General features: G+C 32.9%; 1 protein-coding gene across 5 annotated transcripts in view; it reads right to left on the bottom strand.

Annotated features, from left to right (window-relative positions):
- Positions 1-22,649, bottom strand: part of LOC106468009 (protein BCL9 homolog) — a 95,441-nt gene that overhangs the window by 35,965 nt on the left and 36,827 nt on the right. For all 5 annotated transcript variants that reach the window (XM_022396284.1, XM_022396286.1, XM_022396287.1 and 2 more), the window contains one exon: positions 9,403-9,497. In XM_022396284.1, coding sequence (XP_022251992.1) covers positions 9,403-9,497 — 95 coding nt within the window. The remainder of the gene's footprint in view (positions 1-9,402; positions 9,498-22,649) is intronic.

The raw sequence follows: 22,649 nt of genomic DNA on the forward strand, positions 1-22,649 counted from the left end.
AAATTCAAAATTATAGTCAACATTTCTTCTCCAATACAGTCCAATGGACCAACTCTGTGAACATTCAGTTAAATTGAACCAAAAAATTTAGTAAACCATATTATTGATAAAACAATAATTCATGTAAATATGTAACTCAGCAGAAAAAAGTAATTATAGAAGATACCAAAAGTAATTACTACAATGATTTTTAGTTTTGCTATAGTTAGCTTGCTGAGATCAGAAGGTAACATTAATTATACAGAAAATATATTTTGATAGTACTGCTGATATGGACTATTGTATAATAATATTTTTATATGTGTGATTCTTTTTTAAAAAAATAAACTTTTTTTTTTTCATGTCTTTACTTACATTACAAATCTGACTTAATGTCTGGTTATTTTTTTTTCTAGGAAATTTCAAATACTTGTGTTGTTACATAATATAAATATTACTGAATTATTCTTTGAAATAATGCATTACAATTTTAGTTGGCAGGTGTCAATATTTTATATGATGTTGCTGTGACAGTCATTACAAAACTTAACTTATGCTAATAGTCTCTATAAGCAAGTTAGTTTCACATTTTCAAATGAGTGTTAAGAGTGATGAATAGTAAATATTTTACAGCAAAGATTCTGTACAGATAAAGAGTTTAAACTGTAAGTTGGGTATTCTATGCATGAGCATAGACAGAAGATTAAATATGTAAAGAGGCAAACCTGGATACATTGTAATTTTGCTAAACAACTAAATAGTGCATTAATATTACAATATAATCTATAATTATGTAAAATATTTTACAGATGCACCTTAACAAATTAAAAAGATTAATTAAAGCTGCTTAAATAGTGTACTGATATAAGTTGGTTTGGTAGTGGTAAATCAACTCACTAATTGCCTGATCATAATCTTGTATAGTAATCATACTCTTAGTAAGAAGCCTAATACAATTAATGTTCATAATTAAGCAGCATACTTGGCAGTGCTTGTACTATTTTCACTTTAAATATTTTGAACGACTTAAAAGTGCTAGTCTAAAAGGTTACTCAAATATAAATCTTGGACTGTTACATCATGAAAGTTGAATTTTCAACTGAAAAATAATTATTAGGTTTTACTTTCTTACTTTATCATTCATGAGTTACATCCTTTTTAAAAAAGAAATACCTATAGTTGTCACAGAAATCTGTTTCACTACCATGTTAAATGCAATGGGCCACAAAAAGACTGAAAGCTATACCACCCATTACCATGGCAACACCAAATGTGCAACCTACAATACTGAAATACAGTATACATATGTATAACGGCAATTTTTAGATCATTTATCACTGGATATGGTTCATGATCTGAGAAGTCACCTACATTTATTACCTACTCTTATTTTAGAGTTTACAACAAGGATTACTGTTTAATTTGTTTCTACAAAAACAACGTTTTCATTTCATAATTTTAGTTTAAAAGTAAGGATTATAGCAAATTATTATGAAATGCCCAAAAATCATGTGAATATTTATTTGTACAAACAAAGTAATGTGTTGAAAAAATACAAACCAACAAGTTACAAGATTTAGGTTTTAGAATTATCTTTTTTCACATCACACTTGCCCTCTGGTATCAGCATATGAAATTATATCGTTCACTTTAATGTATCTGAAATCTTTTTAAGATTTTTAAAGGCAAATTAAAAACAGTTTTATATCAGTAACTTATATGAATAGTAATATAAAGGATCTTGGACTAATCTATTGATACAGTCTATTAAACATATGGGTTTACTGACTACTTGAACTTTTATCACGTAAAGCTGTTGATTAAATGACCTTTCACATAGTGACATGAGCTGTTTTTTCTTTACTAAATTTATATAATATATTTTAAAGAGCCAACACTGTATCAAACTGCTACCCAAGGACTCTATTTTCTGATTCTAGTACCTCATCATTGCAAATTAACTTATGATTATCATCTTCAATTTTTATCATCACTACAAAAACCTTTCTAGACAGTTTATATAACAGTTTAACTCGGCTAATGTGTGGATTAGGAAGCATAATAGCTGTTTAACAAAAGGTAACGATGTACATTTTGAAAAATAACGTATTTCATGTTAACCTTTTCTAAATAAATTCAGAGGGCAGACATAAAACAAAAACATCACTACAAGACCTTACATTCTAAGTTTCTTTTTATTTCCAAACAAACTCTTACTATCAGATAGAACGTAAAATATAAAACAAAAGCTATTTTATTCAAGATAGTCATTACAATATTTTTTTATTACACAACAACTTATGCATAGTGTCTACATTGGTAACAAAAATTGGTCTATTCTACATCCATAAATTTAGAGATTGAAATGACTAACATGTAACAATCTATCATACATGTAATACGGTTTTGAAAGCCTATGTATAAATCAAGAACAATTTTGAACTCTGGCTCATTTGTTTCTGAAGTTTTTTTGTTTTTTTTGCATTTCTTTTAAATATCAAAATAAAATATGATTCCCAATTCAAGTTCTGTGGTCCTTACAATATTATATTTACTGTGAAAATAAGGTACTCTTAGTGACATACAGAGACTAATTTTCTAATTAGTGAATTTTGATTTTGTAAACTATTAGTTCCAAACTATTCTGTGGAATATTTTTTGAAAACTTTAACAGAATTCGTCAGCTTTTAAGACACATTTTATGATTGTTAATATCATCTAAATTCAGTTAACTAATTAAATACAGTACATTTAACAATCACTCTAGCTTATGAAAAAACAAAATAAAACAATTCAATGGTACCAATCTTCTTTATTCTGATGCATAGTCACTTTCAAAAAAGACATACCAGCATGTAGAAATTGTTACTATACTACTGAAAAGCAAACAGTTGGATAATAATACAGTGGTTTTCCTGTATTTTGTTTGTATTCTCACACAGAAGTTTTATTTCCCAGAAATTTTAACTGTTTGTTATGGTAAGTTTATAAAAGATACAAAGTGGGGACTTAAAATATGCAAAAGTCACCGACTAAAAGGTAGAACACGTTATTGTTTCATATTATTTTTTATAATTATAAAAAACACATGTAATCTTTGTTTAGATGACTATTTATAGTACACTTTAAATGCATGATTTGATATTGCATGGTCTGGCATATTTATCAGTACAACTCATGGATTAGAGCTACTTTTAATAAATACACTCAAGTTAACTAGGAACTAAAGATTTCCAGGTATTTAAACACATATCAAAATGACCAAAGTAATTTCTCATCATCTTCATACTTTTATAATACAGTAGTTAGGGAATTGGAGAGAAGAACAGTTGATATAGACTAGTCCAGACTCTTGAACGTCACAAGTTCTCAACAATATGCAAACAAGCATAACCACTACACATGAGTAGCGTTCTTGAAACATTTAAAGAGATCGTTTGTCATTCTTACTGTCACCATGGCGACACATAACAACAAATGTCAGCAGACGGGTAACCAAGAGAAAGCTGTGCCGACATATCGATTTCTTCTATAGGGTGGTAAGGCTGTTAGCTAGAGAAAAACCCTCTGCTCAGCTCAGTAGGCAGGGAAATTGCGTGTGGCGAGAGGGAAGGCGGGAGGCCGGTAAATCTGATTATTTAGGGCCAGCATAACAAGCTTGAGCACACGAACAAGGCAAACAAGCCACGATGGTCGATCGATGTAGCTCACACTTGACGCGGGAGAAATACGCCACAAACAAGCTCGCTTCACTAGGGCACGAGTTGTATATAACCAGTAGCTACTGATGGTTTACAAGGCGATGCTCGTACTATTTACAAGTTGGAAATGATACGTTCGTGTAGTCAATGAGCATTAAAAACACTGTAGAGCACCGACTCCAATTAACGTAGTTAACTGAAATGTTACAAGAAACTATTAACTTCTATATTTTTGTAATACAGACCAGTAGTTATAGTGTAAGAGGTAGATGAGAGAGACAAAAATTTTATTAGGGGGTAGAGAGTCCAATGATTTGGTGTGAGGAAAAGGTTTTAAAATAATAGCAGATATAAATCAACAACAGCATTTAAAAAATCTGTGTCGTATATGTGAACGTGACACGCCGATTTTTCTCTACGTAAAAAGTCAACTTAAATGCAAACTCCAAAACCGGGAGCTACCTACTTAGAAAAGAATGAATAAATTACAGGAGTGTTTGGCTTTCTACATTTTAAATTAAAAGTACCAAAAAGAAACAAAAAACAAAGAAACTAGATATAAACAAATGTTCTGTAAAAGAAATTGATAGTCCTATCGATTCAATCTAAATTCCTCAACAACTTTTGGCCTAATGCGTGATGGGTCTTTCTTCCTGTCTATCACATCCATGTAAATTTCGATATGCATAAGGTACCTCGTGTTCATGGGAACGATTAGACCTCGGCATGGAACATCCTTTCATTGAAATGAAAACAGCTGAACCTCACCATAAAACACCCTTTCATTAAAAAGTGAACAGTTATACCTCACCACAGAACATCCTTTCACTGAAACAGAAACGATTAAATCTCATCACGGAACACCCTTTGATTGAAATAAGAATCGAACCTTATCAGAACCTCACCATTTATTAAAATAATAATAACGTTAGATATACACGATTGTTTCGGTATAATGAGAATGTTATGATTTAGATAGTTTATCGCAAGTTTGTTTACGTAACTGTTTACGAATCACACCATGTGTAGTTCAAATAGTTATGAATTGGCGATTGTTATATTATTGCGCCATGTTACTAGAACCTTCTGAGTTTCTCACGTTGTTTTAATTAAGTGATATTGCATCATAATATATCGTATTGTGTGGAACGTTTTATGCCTCTGTCGAGCTATAAATACGCGTAGGTAATTTAGTTCGATAGCTGGATCTAGACTGCGTGACTGTGAGCTTAGCAATAAGGAGCGTATATTGGCGATTTTTAAAGTGAAATTATTACAGACTGTATTGTAATAACAGACAAGGATAAATAATTCGTCTTGTCAAACTGTGTTCTAAAGTAATTGAACTACTCTGTGTAGACTGACGAAAAAGATAATTATTCAAAGCTCTGGATACAAGTGTGATAACCAACAGTCTAACGAACATTTGTATATACGTTTGATTTATTTTAATATGTTATTTTAAAACAAGTCACAGACACCTACTGTAAACAATCTGGTCCATACATAAAACCTGAAAAATAATAACCAGAAACTGCTTTAAAATTAGTTATGCTTGTTTATTAAAGTTACATAAAACGAATACTGTCAATGTGAATGTCAATTACCAATATCCTATTATGAAACACAGTGAATTATTTTTATGGACTAAGTGACTTAGCACGTTTTCAAATTACAAGATCAACAAAGATACTTAGATCAACACGAATTACTAATCATTTATATAATTTTCAAATAGCAGTTGACAAGGCAGTGAAAGTTAAGGTGTTGTGGAATTAGTTAAGACTAAGCTTGTTAACTCATTAATCATTACACTAATTGTCACTTACACGGCTAGGTGAAATTACACACTCTAAGTTAGGTTTTTAAATTAAGACCACGCCCTCATACTATACTAAGAAAACAAGCCTTAAGCAACACGAATGACATGCCACATCGTGTTGATAAATATCTTAGTAATATGTTTCATACTTAAGTAAAAGAGATGAACTAAGCGTAACCTGCCACGTTTTCACAAGAGCGAAAGTACAACGTGTGGTCACACGAGCCAGACACATCAGACGATAAAATTACGGTTTATGTTGGTATGATCGTGTCAGAACAGCTTATCACACCATTGCGAAGATAGCTACACAGAAGGCGATGACTTGGAAGCTCAATCTTAAAAAGAAACTGGCAAGCGGTCAAATCTTATCTTGCCCAAAACGTAGCTTTCTCAGAGTATTAGTTATTCAGCTCACAGATCCTTGGGGCGCACGAATTTCAACCAGTGCAACCGACTAGGTTACCGAAAATCGTAGAGACGGATAAACTGAAACGTGAAAGTTATGACAAAGAGCTACAGGTTTTCACGTGTACTGATGGTAAACTGTATGAATTCGCTATACGCCGGCGTTCCATATAACTATTACGTTCTCACGAAACCCGTATTTTACCTTTGACACCCGCATACAATGCATATACGGAACAGCACCTATGAAACGTTTAGTTTTATAATTAACCAAGATTCACCTCGAGACGTGTGAAAAAATGAGTTAAAATAAACATATCTATATACTCATTTATCGTCTTCTGTAGTGCCAATAAGTACATAAAAGCTATACAGTACAGTTACCGAATCGAAGAACATTCACACATAATCTATGAGACAACTACTCTGTTTCATCATACCTATTAGTTAATTAATATTTACATATGCTATCATTCAGCAGAAAACTTTAAATTAACCGAAAAAACAACAGGTTTTGTTAAACCAGGTACAGATCAAACATGAACAGCTAAAGAAAAACAATCACAGGGTGAGGCATAAGTAATTCCCTATTCACTATTAGCATTTCATATTAATAGTTAGTATTATATTCCTGGCAATGATTAACCCGCCCTTTCATGATTATCTAACAGTTTGAAATATTATTTCTCAAGACTTGGGGTAAGTTACTTTTGCCTCACCCTATACATAATTTTTTGTTGATATTAAGTGTAGTCATGAACTTACAAAACTGGTATCTTCTAAATCGCCCCTTAACTACACTAGCTGCTGGGGTGGAGAAAAGCTAAGCACATCAATACAGAGCAAAGACAGCAAAACTTATGATATATGGTTCTTTTAAATCATAGAAATGATCCAAGTGTGGTACTCCTTAACCCAACCCATAATAACCTGGGCAAGTATATGTGTAAGCACACACTAGTAAATGCAAATTGTTGTACAAAAGCAAGTATATATGTTTTACAAAGTTAACAAATTTTAATTATTGTCATAATTAACTAATATAACCATAGATAGTATACATTATCCTAATTATATTTTTAATGGTTCACATCCAATTATTGCAAAGACACACTCCATACTTTAAAGTCACGGTTACATTATAAGTGATGGTCAACTCTCACTGTTTTGTCAGAAAAAGAGTAGCCCAAGAGATGGCAGTGGGTGATCTGTTAGTTCAAAATTAGGTACAGCTATGTGCAGATAGCCCTTGTGCAATTTTGCCTGAAAATCTGAAATGAACAAGAAAAAGAAATGTTTTCCCTACAACACAACCAAATGGCAAAGAGGTTGAGAAGTTGAAGCAACTCTTTTTGAATATATTACTATTTCAAAAATCAAAGAGATTTAACACCCAGTCTAGGAATTAGGGTGACAAAGCTTTCCAGTTCACTCTTTTTTTTTTTAATTTAGAATTAAGATTTTAAGTCCTTGCAATAACTGTTATATGAATTGTCCAGCAGCATGATCACATTCACACCAGTTTCCAGGTTATGAAGGAATAAAACTCATAACCACCATCCAAATTCTTGCACAAAACAACACTGGCAGCACATGTAGCGCAATACAAGATCTCGTTCCTCCGCTCTATAAAGCTGTTTTTTCCATGGTTTCTTTGTGTTTCACTGATATAGATGGCCGAGGAAGGCTCAACAAAACTAAGTTGCTGCTGTAGGGTGGCTAAGCACAGTACCTGTTTGAACCATGTAAACGTAAAATTATTTTTTGCAAGAGAAACACAGTCCAACCAACCCTCTAAACTCCACATGTTGGTGGCTGAACACAATTGAAAAGTGTCATCCCTCTTCCTCCACCAAATCTATTCAGAATCCCAGTACCTATCAGTGTGAATATTAGTAATAAACACTGTGTTTGTTTAAATCCTAGATAGTGAACCTTATCTCAGTGATAACCACATTGCTTCTAGTATAGGTACTTGACTCTTCTCACTTAAGAAACACTAAAGAAACCCATCACTTACTCTCACTTCCTAAGACCATATATATTATGCAGTGAAGTTGATAATTTTACTACAAAAATATTTTCAAGAGAAGAGGTACCCCAAATCTCTAATACCCAAAACTGCCTCAAAAACAGTTAATTAACCTTGTGAATCATTCTTTTAATCAGACTCGAGAGAGAGAACAAAAATTGCATCCCTTTAGTTCTGACATATCATCCTATCAACATAAAAGCCAAGAATGTAATCACCGACAACTATAAAATGCTACCCTCAATGATTTTTAGTGATTGACTTTTAATATCCTAGTGACACTGATATCTCCAACCTTTTGGTACATAATGCATTAACACCTAGTAACCATACTCAGAACCTCTACTTGGTACCTGACATTGGGAATGACCCAGATGTGTCATAATGCTACCCAGAATGATGATCCGAGTTGAACTTTTGTATAATGTATAGTGTTACGTACAATGTAAAAATGCAAAAGACCAGTAGAAATTACATTTATAACAACAAAACACACATAAACCTTTCTAATGTTATTACTTATTTTCTCTACAAAGGTTAAAATCTTATGTTTAGATAGAGAAAGAGATAAATGAATAAGAGATTGACACACACAGAAAAATGTTTTCTGGAAAAAGTTGTACTTCTCTAGTAAAAATGTGGTGGATGGTTTTTACCTCTTTTAGAACAATTTGTTCATCCAAGTCCTTAGAAAATTATTTTTCTATACAGAACTGATACAAAGATTTAGAAAGAACATCATAAGTATAATTGGTGTGAGAACATTAATGGACTGAAACTGCTTGTTGAATGAAAAGAGGGTAACATTTTGGCAACTATATTGTAAAACTCTGTCTTTCAAAACAATACAAATAACCTCACATAAAAAAAATATTTCTTTGCAGAAATCTTCATTTTCACCCTATGGTGTATTTTAAGTGGTACTTTAAAAATTTACCTTTCCATGATGAAACTTTGTAGAATGGACGGCAACTGCCTGTTGTAGAGACACAAATGTAGAGGACGACAAAAGATGAAAGACTTTCCAAGAGTCGTCCTTTACACTTGTGTCTCCATAACAGGCAGTTGCCATCCATTCTACAAAGTTTCATCATGAATACTTTGCCTAAACAACCTATCAAAGGTTTACCTTTTCATTTTGTTAAATCTATAGTCAATTTATTAATGCTAAAAATGGGTTTTCTTTCTAATTAGAAACATCAGTCAGCCTCACTTTTTGGGGCTAACAGATCTTAATAATATTGATGACATTCTTTTGAATTAGTAAAAATGTACAGATGCTTAAAGTCAATCAACACAGTTCATTTATTTTAAAAAGTGTGTTAACAATGTAATAATATGTACCAATATACCAGCTTGCTATAAGCTCATATCATTTTTTGAACTGTTAATAAGTGTCTTTATTCTCATAATGCTATTTCTTACCAGCAACAATGTATGTAACTTTGCAGTATGCTTACAATGTATCTTTCTTCGCAGTGAGAAACCTCAACAGTCGAGCACAGACATCAGGAACAAGTACGCTGCTACCATCAACCAAAGCGTCCTCAAGATCCTGCAGAATGAAAATCACATGGATGATCACAGATTTACATATCCAGTTGATTAAAATTACTATTTAAGCAATAAGACATTTATGATACAATTTCTAGTTTTAATAACTCTTATGAAAGCAATAATTACCTGACCAAAGTTAGTTATAACATCCAATGTTTTGCCAGGTTAACCACAGCATCAACAAGCAACAGGTAACTACTGTTGTTGCCTGTGGATACTATCCTTAAATTGCCTGTAGTAGCTTTTTATTTGAGACACTGTATGTAAAAATTTAAGGATATTTCATTTTAACAATTACACCAGTTGGATAATGAAAACATAAGATACTTTTATTGGAACTACTGCTTAAATATATATAATGATATACTAATTCAGACACTACATCTTAATATATACATTCCAGCACTAATTTCTACAAAAGCATTCTATGTTTTCATTATCCAACAATTTTTATAAGACAGCTTTCTATTTCTTATTCTTGTTGCTTTTAAATTTTAAGGTAAAAACAATGGAATCATACAAGAAATGACAAGACCACAACAAGTAACTAAGAAACACTGTTTTCAAAATTGTGAAAATAAACTGCACAGTATTAAGTTTATGTGGTGTATTTAGATGTTTAATATTTATCCCTAAAATGCCATTTAGAGATATAATTTGACCTATATATAATTATCAAGTTATTTCAGACATCTCTGTCCCCACCATCTCTCCTATAAGCATTCAATTAAAACAATAGTACCTAACTAATATTAACTTTCAATAGGAGCAAACTATGTACTTAGAGCAAAACTAAAAATCAACCTGGTAATCAGTATACCTAATTAAGTATGCTGCTTTTGTTATGTTTCTAGTTCTAAAGGTTTGAATGCATTGTTTCGTAAGTTGGGTACATTCATTATTAACGATATTTTCAGCCTTAATCCCAGCCAGTATAGGAGATTAAAGTAATCCTAAATACAAATATTAAGCTAACAATGTAAAACAATCCATGTAATAGAAGCATACTAATGAAAAATCATGACATTCAATACACTAAGTAGTACAGTTAATGAAAGTAAATAATATAGTATATCTTACTTAGGGAACACAATGATTAAAAATATCTAAGATATCTTTACATTCTGTATCTTAATAAAATTCTATATTACTCCTTTCAATCACATCTTATAGTTTTCACAAGTTTTCAAATGGTCCATTCCTTATTTGATTATACAAGATATAAAAATATTTTTAATAATCACTTAAAAACAAATTTCATGGTCCCTCCCCCCAAAAAAAGCTTATTATCATTATTATATCTCTAAACACCTCATCAGAGCTTGTTATATGACCATTAGAATGCAATTCTAACATATTATTTCTTGTAATTTTAATATAAGGAAGTTTAGAGATCATATGACTGTGGTACATATTAATGTGGTTGTATAATGACTATTACATTATATTACTGTGTGATCATTAGTTATCTAAGTACCAATGCCTAAGTGAGAGCTTACAGTGGCAACTTCAAAAGCAATTTACCTAACAAATGTGCATTTACTTCCAGAAGTCTATCAGATTATACAGAACTTGTTACAGCTGATTAAACCATTTACCAAAATAAAGCAAGGATGAAACCCAAAGTATATAAAGATTAAATGTTAGAAATGATATCTTTAATATGGTAATTTTACAAATTCTAAACTAACCACAAAGACTGCATATTATGTTATAAAATAACAGATTCCGATTCTATACTGTTTCATAGATGATGTTTTTTGGCATAAAAATGTGTGTGCATGTTTCAGGCATGCTGTTTCTTAAATCATGTGCCAAAAATGTCAACTTTGATGTAAATTGAATATTCCTGTTAAGAAGGCAAGATACAATCTAGACACACACAAAAAAAGAAAAGTTTCACAACTAGTGAAATTACATTTTGCTGTAACAACTAGTAAATCACCTTGTTACATTCTTCACTAATACATCACATACTTAAGTAATTCTAAGTAAGTATGGTTATTTTAACAATGACAACAAATGAATGTAATCTTTGACAATGCATTAAACCCACCTTGTGTTATTGTAAATAATTAATTGGTAAAAATTGTAAAAAATTTAAAAAACAGAAGCCAAATAATCACTCAAACTGGTTAATCTACTGTTACAAATAATGTTAAGTTTCACAATACACATTTTTGTTGACCATTAAACCATACAACAACAACTATGACTAATGAACATGGGCTTTGGATAGAAACTGAGCCAACTAAGAAGTCAGAAAAACTAAAAAAGAAGAAAAAGTTATATATAGTTAAAAATAACGAAGGTAACACTTTTGAGGCCTTACATTCATTCAGCTATTATATAGTGCATATCTGTGTTCGCTCGTGTTCATTTTCACATCATACAGATGTTAACTTCCGCAATGAATCTATAGGCCACTTGCTCTTTTGGCTTTTAGACGACGAAAACTCAAAGCAACGTCTCAAAATTGCGTGAACAAAAAAAAACAATCCGTTTATGAAGTTAATTTTTTAAATAATAGTTAGAAATATGAACTAGAATCGCCCCCTCCCTAAAAATAGTTTCGATATTAACTCCATCAAACCTGTGTGTTCAGTGCTAGCTTAATTACCTAGCTACGCAGTTAATACCGAGTACGTTGGATATTTTGGATATTCGTGCAATATCCACAAGGGCTATCGGCGATCGTTAGCCGGTCCTTAAATTTTACTTTATAGTCTAGAAGGAGAAGCAGACAGTCAACAACACCTGTCGCCAACTTTGGTTTACACCCTATTTGAATAGTGACATTTAACAGTCTCTTTCTTCTTACTCACCCACAGCCTCAAAGTGCAGAGGGCGATTCTGCATCAAGAGGACACGAACCATGTTGTATCATCAGAAAAAACAATACCAACATCATTATCACATTAAAAAATTACTACAATGTGAAAAGATTATATAAAAAAAAACAACAGCTGTGAAAAAACAAAACAAAAACCATAGAGTATATGTAAAGTTTTGGAGAGGGAAAGAGAGAGAGAAAAAAGGCACGTGATTTTCGTAGAAATAGTGAAACTTTCTTAACATTAAGATCAAACGATGCTTTTTATAAAAATAAATAGATATAAAATTTCGCCAGTTTTTATTGGGTTTCAAAAACAAATGCTCCAAAAGAAAGTTTTTTTATGTCAGATTGGCAATTTTATTATCAATATATCTTCATGAATAAATGAGATATTGCAGAACATTTCAGGTAGAGCAATGTGTACCACGTTACGATGAGAAGTTAGAATACACACATTAATAACGTAGAGCAACAAATATGGTTTGAATTTCGTGCAAATTTAGCAGCGAAAGACTAGAGGGAAGGCAGCTAGTCATCACCACCAACTCTTAGGCTACTCTTTTATCAACGAATAGTGGGATTGATCGTGACATAATAACAACCCCACAGCTGAAAGGGCTAGCATGTTTGGTGGGACGGGTATTCGAACCCGCGACCCTAAGGTTGTGAGTCGAGCGCCCGAACTACCTGCAACAAATATGTAGATGTACGAGTTTATAAAACCTGACAGACATATTTCAGCTAAATTACTAATACTTCTGCCTTAAATCAAGAGTTTCTAACAAATATTTCCACAGTGATTCAATGCTAAAGCTATGTAGTATTGCAAATTTTTTGAATGGAACAAAAATACAAATTAACAAATACGAACTGTAATAATACAGGTTTAACTTTCACAACCAATGGAATTTAAATTAATGAACAATATAATTGAATCCTAATTGTTCACGTTCTTTCTTTTGCCTCAAGTTTAATCACAAAACTCTCACAATACCCACATATCTGATATTATTATTCTGTATTTTAGTAATCATGGTTTTCTGGCATAAAATTTACTTTACAAATCCCAAATAAGATACAAGTTATACATACTTTCCCCACTTAGCAAGCTCCATGGACTTCATAAGTAATAGTAAGATTATTTTTGATTCACAGACAGTCAATCTATAACTATTTTTGTACACATATTAAACTGTTTTATCTCTTACCAAAGACACTATATTCAAAAAAACAAAAAAAACATTCTGTGCAATGCATGACAAAAACAAACAATCAAAAAACAAGTTTTGTTGTGTTAAAAAATAAACTGGGTTGTGCTGTAGATATTCCGAGTTCAACTACTATTATATGTCAGTTTTAACAATATATGCTGGCTACCAAATCCTCTTAGGTTTTTATGGTTCCTAGCTTCAATAATCTAAACTATATATGTGTGTAATAAAAAAATAACAGCGACAAGCTTTGAGGAAATCGAAAATGACAGAACGGGGTAAAACATATCATGACGTAATCAAAAGAGTAATGAAACCCGTGCCCTGATCAACAATGACAACATACATGCGGTACTACCCGCCGCTATCCCTTAGCCTTTAAGCTACCAGCTATCGCGTAACAGTGGCTTGTAGGTCTATTAAATCACACCCTGTAGACATAACATGACAATATGCCACCCAACTTAGTCTGATAAATGTTCGACTGTTATATAAAAATAACTAAAGACGTCAAATAAAAATCCGGATAACCGAGAACAAGCGGTATTTTAAGGTCCCCGAACTGGTCCAGACGAGCCGATTGTTTGGCAGACAAGCGGGCGGACACGGCCAGACAAAAGTTTCCCTCCCTAAAGTTGTCCTATCTCCACCTACCAAGAACATGAGGAGCGAGAATGGCTCGAGATATTCAACTAAACCAATCTTGGTACGTGCTCGCGGGTAAACCACGTGACCTCTGACCCGTTAGCACAATGTGCCCTTGACGCTCAAACCAAGGTGAAAACTATGTGCCGTGCGCTACCTACTCAAATAAATAGGTGAGGCTGGCTTCATGCACGCCATTTTACGTTAGTTTAACGTGCCCATTCTCTTCAACCCTCCCCTCCCCATCTTTGATAACTGCCAATAATTCGCCGCAAGTCCTATGAAAATATCTGTAACTGGTACAAAGTTGAGCTACGGCCAGACAGTCTTTATGCTTAATTAAGGTGATACGTCGGGCACACCGATCCTGTGACGACAACGAATTGCTCCAGCGCCATTAAATAAACAACTTCAACTAAACGTGTTAAAGAGCACAAACAAGAAACTCAAAACATGGCAGCTTTGCTAATTCATGTCCAACTTATAATAAACTTTCTCCCCTTAAAATATAGGTTTAGATATTCAGAACAAACAAAGAAAAAAAGAGTTAAGCTGATATGCACATATTTCGATAAAGTACTTGGAAGCTGTATCATACTGTACTAAAATAATAATAGTGCATTAAAATGAAAGTCAATTTTCACACGTGAAAGTTGTTCACTTACTCTCATCCGAAAACAGTTCTGTCGTCTTGCTTTGCCAAAGTACAGCAGTTAAGAAGTTCGTGGGATGAACCTTCACATTACACGTAATCCGAAACTTGAGTTTTTCTATACACAATTATATTGTAAGATTTTAATCTTATCAATTTTTCATTTCTTCCTCACAACAAATAAAAAGCCTAAATAAATTGTATCTCAACTAATATTTTTACAAAATCACCAATAGATGGCACGACTTAACTGAAGGGAAAAAAAAGTTCTCGGAACACACTGCCTTACTGAATTTTCCAAGAACGCTAATTTTGCATGTGGAATAGAAGCATGAAAAGCAGTTAAGGAACTAAAGAAAAACAAAACAAAAAACGTTCAAATAAGCCTTGGAGCTAAACAGATCAAAATTATTTTATTAATGAACCAGAAATTCCCTGTGTTCATAAAATGACTCATAAGTATTTATACACATTAAATATTGCTTCAATTTTTCTACTTGTACCTTACAAAAGTTGTCACGTATTTTTCAAGTAGTATGTAATCAATAGAAGATTTACAAAAAAGTTTACGCTATTCTTATACTTATCAAATATCCTGAAGTTAGTGTTGTTAAGTATGATTGGTGGATTCATTTCACAAATATAGAACAAAAAAAACACATACTAGTTTTAATATACTGTTGTAAGCTGTAATTTCAATGTTCTAATTACAGATGTTGGCTAGAAGGCACGTGGCGTTAAGATCAAATAAATTCATAAAAGTAGTCCTAGAATACCTAAATTCACGATGATGTTGAAAATCTAGTAATTTCAATGAGTATTGAATCAGAAGTTACATAGTTACATATGTAGTGTGTAAAAGATTGAGTAGTTGTTGAGCGAGAGAAGATTGATAAAATTATTCACTAAGAGTTAGTGCTTCTGTTTAGCAAATCGGTAAGTTAGGTTTGTTATCAACCGAGATAATTTCTGCTAAACATTCTTAGTATTAGTGTATTACACTACAATAGTTTAAAAGTTTGTTTATGAACTTAGGGCTCCAACTTGCGTCAAAACGAATGTAGCCTGTAGCAAACTATACGGAAAAAATGAATTTGTTATCGTTACGTAGACTGGGCTTGGCATTATTTTTACCAGATAATACAAAATAACTCGTACAGTGATATAATACGTTGCATAAATACTTTTCATAGCACCATCAGTGAATTTCCTTGAAATCTTGTGATTACTAATCCATGAAAACTTGTTTGCAATGGTGAATTTCCATTACGGCGAACGGGTGTAAATAACTGAACTGAATATTTCGTTGTGTAAAGAAAGCCCGACCACATTTAAAAAACTGCTAGTCTTAACACATCTATCACCAGAAAAATTAGCTAAACATGTCAGTTCGCGGGTGTATAAAAATAGCTATTTTTCACAGTCTAAAGAAATATATTTATGTCAACTTCAAGACCTATGGTATTTAACTCTGAAGCACCTGACATCACCAGGAAACCTCCAAAGTCGTCACCATGTCAAAGCCGACACAGAATTCTCGACAAACAAATGTAGAAGTTTGTCTTAAGAGAAATTATTTCGAGCTAGAAAATGTGGCAACACCGCGGCAGCTAAACGAAGACGAAACCGAAATTACGTCACGTGCACACATATCCTAGCATTTTCTGAGTATTTATAACTCGTTGTTGAACTGCTACGATTTAAAAAAAAAAAATACGCTGACATACACGCCATCCTAAAAACACTAATCTTGCCATAATTTTCAAAATTTCGTTGGCACTCCTGGGGACTGGCGAGCTAAATTTAGATCTCCTCTAACCGCCTAAAGCTGTGGATAAGAGTGTATATATACCACATGAAACTTGAACAAGCCTATTTTCAGGAAGTCGTAGTGAAATTAGGCTGTCGTCGTTTTTCGAAACTTGAAACTTTTCACATGTAGTAAAGATATTATTAAAATCGTTATCAGAATACGCGCAAACCAATAGAAAAGAGATATCACTACAACAGATTCTTTAAATATAAATCAAGGAAATTCAACAGGCGAGAATTTCATATACTGGAGCCATTCTTTTTTTCACTACCAGTATGGATCTACATGTTGCAAAATATCGAATAATTTTTATGTTGTTGCCTATTGCAACACTCAGTATAAAGAAATGACCAAAACAATTGGGTGAAATTACCCATTTTCTATGCAAGATAAACAGGGGATCCCAGCAGTCATTTGTGGGATTAATGTTGTAATATTGATGCTATTTTTGATGACATTTTTCCTGTGACTCACATATTATTAGGAAGCATATAACCCGGCAATAAGGTCATGGATCCACAAGGATTTGGTTCTGAAAAAATATGTTTAAAAAAACGATGGGTTCAACCGTACTTATAAGATTGAAAATATTGCTGTAAACAAATAGTATTCTCTACGTACCAAGCCAGGTGGATGTGTACGAGTGTTTATAATCACTTTTTGTATGTTTTAGAGAAAGTTACACCATTATAAAACACTGACAACAAAACATGTTTCATTTCACCTATCACACACAAAATAATTACTTACTTTATATATACTGTTGCCCATGCAACCATACTGTCATAACCCGTCGCTTAATCTGAAACTTTATGCCCATGAAGTTGAAAATGACTGTCGTTTCCGTAATTTAGGTCTAAATACAGTAACAGTTTTAACAACTTTTAAATAATTCATAGTGTCAGGTCCAATCTTATTACCAAAATCATTATATATCCGAATATCTTTAAATTTATTACAAGATTATGTACTGAAAAAAAGGTCAAACTCCTGACATCGAATTTCCTATGGGTCACATAAGTTTGTTGTAGATAAAAAGAAATACCCGACATTTCAATCTCTGTACTGCAATCTTCAGATCCTTACGAAAGCTTCAGTAAAAAGATGAAAATGTCGTCCATGACAAAGTTCCAGCCAGATGCATTCTACACAAGCTTCTACGCCAGAACTATTTATCAAAGTTAACATGGAAATAGGCCCAACGAGAGCAGTTTCCTCGACATAGACCCTTATAACTTCCAGTTCATATATTTTATCCACTATCAAGTGCAAGCATAGAAATTCTAAGAAGTCAGATAAATCAGTTTGAAATTTACCAAAACTGATAAGAATCGCCATATGTTATTATCACACAAAATAAAACATTTGCAGCTTTTTGCTTGTCAATGTTAGGTCTTTCGTTGCTTGATGAATTTTAAGATTTACCCGTAAGCACGACAGAGGAAAACTTAAATGCGTACTAAAGAAAATATATAGTTACATCCACATAAAGTGAGAAACACACAATTAGTGTGTGTTAAGTTTTCTTACCTGGTGACAACTCATACCATGGTAACGTTAAACAATAACGAAGACGCGTGTCTCGGCATGTGCACAAGTCAGTCAACAGAAAGGTTGTTTACTAAACAACCTTGAAGAATTTGTTTTTGATGAACTTCGCGCAAAGCTACACGAGGGCTATCTGTCCCTAATTTTGTAGTAACAGACTATAAGGAAGGCAAATAGTCAACAACACCCACCGCCAACTCGTGAGCTATTCTAATCGAACAGTTACTTTCACCATCACTCTGATAACGGGCCCACGACCTGGAGCGATTTTTTTTAAACCGGTAACGAGGCGCGAACTAACACTAAACACTTATGGGTTATGCATGGCCTATCATGAAGAGTACCTATACAATCACTGGATTACCTTCATATCACACCAAGAACTATAACACACTATACATTGTAAACTAAACAAAAATATTTTGGTAATTTTCCAACAGTGGGGTTGTTACTGCCCCCTTAATGATGTCTTAGTTTTATTATACAGAATGGTTAATCATTACTTTTTATGCCCCTGAACATTTGTTTACATTTTTACTTTCAAGTGTTGTTGTTAGCATCCCACTGCCTTAACTAATAAGGTAATATGCAAATAATATAGCTGTAATTCCTCCATAACTTAAAACTTAATATATATTTATTCATATATATTGAGTAAATTTTTAAAAACTGTAGTATACGTTATCATATATTTGTGAACAAGATGTTCTAAGCTGTGAACTACGTTTATAGACAGGCACTCATATTCATGATTAGTATAGGTATGTCTGCTGCTGTGTATGGTCTGTACACTCGTTAATCATTAATTAAGTCTGGTGCGCTGGATATATGAAGAAACAGGGGCATTAGAAACTCTGGTTTCCCTTTTCTTAATAATAAATGATCTCCTGTCGTGATTGACAAGGCATGTTTAGACGTTCTAGCGAGCTTGAACTTGAATATATACATATATATACACACACACACATATGTAGTTCCAAGATAAATTAGTTCTTGTTCTCAATCCCCAGTGTTTGTGTTTTTGGTCAGAACTGACTTGGTATTCGTATAGTGACCTGGTCAGATTTATCTGAGTTGCTATTATAAACCAAAGAGGTCGGCCAGAAGATAGAACCATAACAACGTAAGAGCCCTGCTATGTTTTAACGTGTTATTTTTTCTGTTAATAGTATTGTCACCAGTAAACAACTATGTCCAGTTTTTATTTCTTTTAGCCCAGTGGACTTATTCCCGCTCTGCATACAGATTTCTAAGGGCCTTCTGTTTTTACAGACTTTATGCTTAGCTGTTGGTTTCAGTCAAAGCACAACGTTATTGTTTGTAACAGTCGTTTTGAGTCAAAACGTTCGTATTTTCGTAACATGTCGTAAAATAAAAGGGCATCATGAAAGAAGTTTAGTGACTCCTTGTTCACAGATATCAGTGAAGAGTTTATACTGAAAGTTTAGACACAAAGAACATTGACATAGACAGTCAGAGCTATTTCCGTGCTATACCAACCACCTGTTAAATTATCTATATGTAAATAAACTTTCTTTCACTATTTCTGTTTTTTTCAAATTTTCTGAGTAGGAGTTTATTTCGTAGTTACAAGACAACCTTCTTCGTTATTCAACACTTCTAGAATTCCATATGTCTGAAGAAATCTAATTACTGATGAAAACGTTTTGAGAAAATTACAATTACCTCTAAATATTGCTAAAAACTATTACAACACAAAATGACCGAGTCCAAGAAGAAGCTACTTCAGCTTAATTAATTTAACTCTTCAAGAATTTTGTTTATTATTATCCACCAGCACAAAAACGTCATATAAATTGGTACACTCGAGTAGGGAGGCATATTATGCTAATATAATAATAAGTTGACAAACAATGATTTATTAGCATAATTAAGTGACTTATTTTAGGGGAACATATTACATGTTTCGAAAAACCAATGTTCTGTCGAAACATATATTATATCCCCCCCCTCCAATAAATCTTCATTATATTTATAAACCGTTGTTTGCCAACTTATTATGATAAACTGATATTACTTTAAGTGAAATATTCGCATACTGATGATTTGGGGGAGAGGGAACAATATGTACAAGAAATGGAAAACTCCATATTATTAATGGATTAATACAACAATATCCTATTTTTAAGTGACGAAAATTATTTAAATTATAGTTATGTTCAAATAACAAATGTATGATACTTTTGTTCCAATTTTATGATCAAAACAAGGGGTAGAATTACCGATCACGACCCTTTTTTTCCTTACACTCACACGCGTCGTCTATGCTACTACGGCTGCGTTATTTGTACTATTTGGATAATAAAGACGTTTCACATTATTTTCGTTTGGCTTAAAACAACAGAAAACTGTGTATTAAAACTAAATTAAAAAGCACTACACTCTGCACTTTTCACTCAAGTTGGCGGTATAAACTAGATGACTATTTTTGTTAAATGGTTGTGGGGAAAGGTTTCTTTAGATTTTATGAATTACTACATACATACTCCAAAGTACAAAAGTATATGATATCTTATATGCATATATATATATATATTGCGAAGTTTAATGGGGGATACAAGTAACGAAATAATTAACACACTGATACAATAAGTAGGCTTATTTTGAAGTACAACTGTGCTAAATGGAATGTGTATCTTGTCTCTGTTTATATATAGTTTAAGTCCTGGAAAGAAATTCACATGGTAAATCTTAGGCGTATATAGATGTGCCGTTAATGAAATCACAGTTGCAATATACGTAACACAGTGTGTCACCACCTTCGGCTGGATAACAGAGTTCTGACACGTGTCTGGGGCAAATGGTATCCACTGACGTTTCAAAGCCGGTGTTTGGTCTTTAAAAATCATACGGCACCTTATGCAGTATGTGGAATAAACAAACAAGTCAATGGCTCCAAGATTCAGACATAGCAGTTCTCAATTCAAAACGGCTGATCAGAGGGAGGGCAATTAGTCAACAGCATTTGCTATCTATGCGGTCACATTTTTAACGATAAGCGAGATTTAAGGGCTGCAACAATAACGCCCACACAGCTGAAATTGCGAAGTGTGTTGAACAGCATACGGTAACTCGAACTTAAGACCTTACAAAAAAAAATGTGCTCGGCACACTAACTACTACATCCAGATCTGTTTCAAACACTTGGTCATTGTTTGACAACTGAAATGTTACGAGAAAAACTTTTTAAGACCAAAGCTCTGGCTGTATAGAGCCAGTCAAGTTCCTATTATCCTTACTTTAAAATCAGGCGTGTTTTGGTGCACCCAGTATTGTAGTACTGTATAACAAATGTATATTGCTGTCCAAAATAATCCAACATGTCCCTAGAAATATTCGTTTAAGACAGGTATCTAAGTTCAATTACACGAGCACCGCAATCTTTTACAGTTGGCATAACACAAGCTTGGGAGTATTTGTTCATCTGCTCGACTCCAGACCCACATTTTATCGTTATTTCATACCTGAATGAAGACGCTGTCATCAGTCACAAAATTCACGAACGATCGTCAAAAGTCCAGTATACCAAACAACTGTATCAAGCATTCTCGGGGTAATGTACCGTTTGCATAACTTGTATTCTTCTACGTATTCATGGTCTCATGTCACAACAGACCACGTGTGACGATGGTCCACTGCTGTTTCATGTGTGTATCGATTTTCTGCATTTCAAGAAGCATACAATTCTTCTCTCAAAAAACGCAAGGTTTTTCGGTGTCTCATACACATTTCAATACTATTAATCCACATACCTGGATGTCTGTATTTACACTCCCCAAGTGTTAATCAAATTAATAATTTTCAATTATCTAATCAAGGTATGATATCAATATTTCCTTCTTAATAATCACTAATTAAAATTGAACAAATATAGAAGTTTTTTTTTTATGAAATAATGTTGTTTACGATTTAAATATTTTCAGGTACGTTTTCTTAACACCTTATTTGAAACACATTAATTCAAACTTTTTAATAAGTACCCAGATCATTTTACTACAAGATTTCTTTATCTTATTAATATTTCCCTTTACTAGAGAATATCTAGCGTCATCATGTTTTTCTAACGTCAAAAACAATCTTAAAAGCAATTATCTGATGAACTTTTAATTTCATGTTTGAACTATGTGCATAAAACGGTCAATTTGCAGCCATAACAAGGAAATGAATTGTGCAGCAAATATAACTTGGCATCAGTGCCGAATAAAGGTTCGTTCTTAAAGTTATTACTAGTTTAGTTCAGTTACACTGATTTAGTTAATTTCTGGTATTTATCGCTACAAACGTGATATTTCGGGAACAATATGCAAAAGTAATACAGTGTAGAAATACTCGTCAATTGCACAGGCCTGCGATGGTTTATTGTCTGGAGATTTTTTACATGTTCAACAATAAATTCCGGTAGCTGAATCCGAAAATGGTATCTA

This window comes from Limulus polyphemus, unplaced genomic scaffold (assembly GCF_000517525.1).
Source record: "Limulus polyphemus unplaced genomic scaffold, Limulus_polyphemus-2.1.2 Scaffold2830, whole genome shotgun sequence".
NCBI lineage: Eukaryota > Metazoa > Arthropoda > Merostomata > Xiphosura > Limulidae > Limulus > Limulus polyphemus.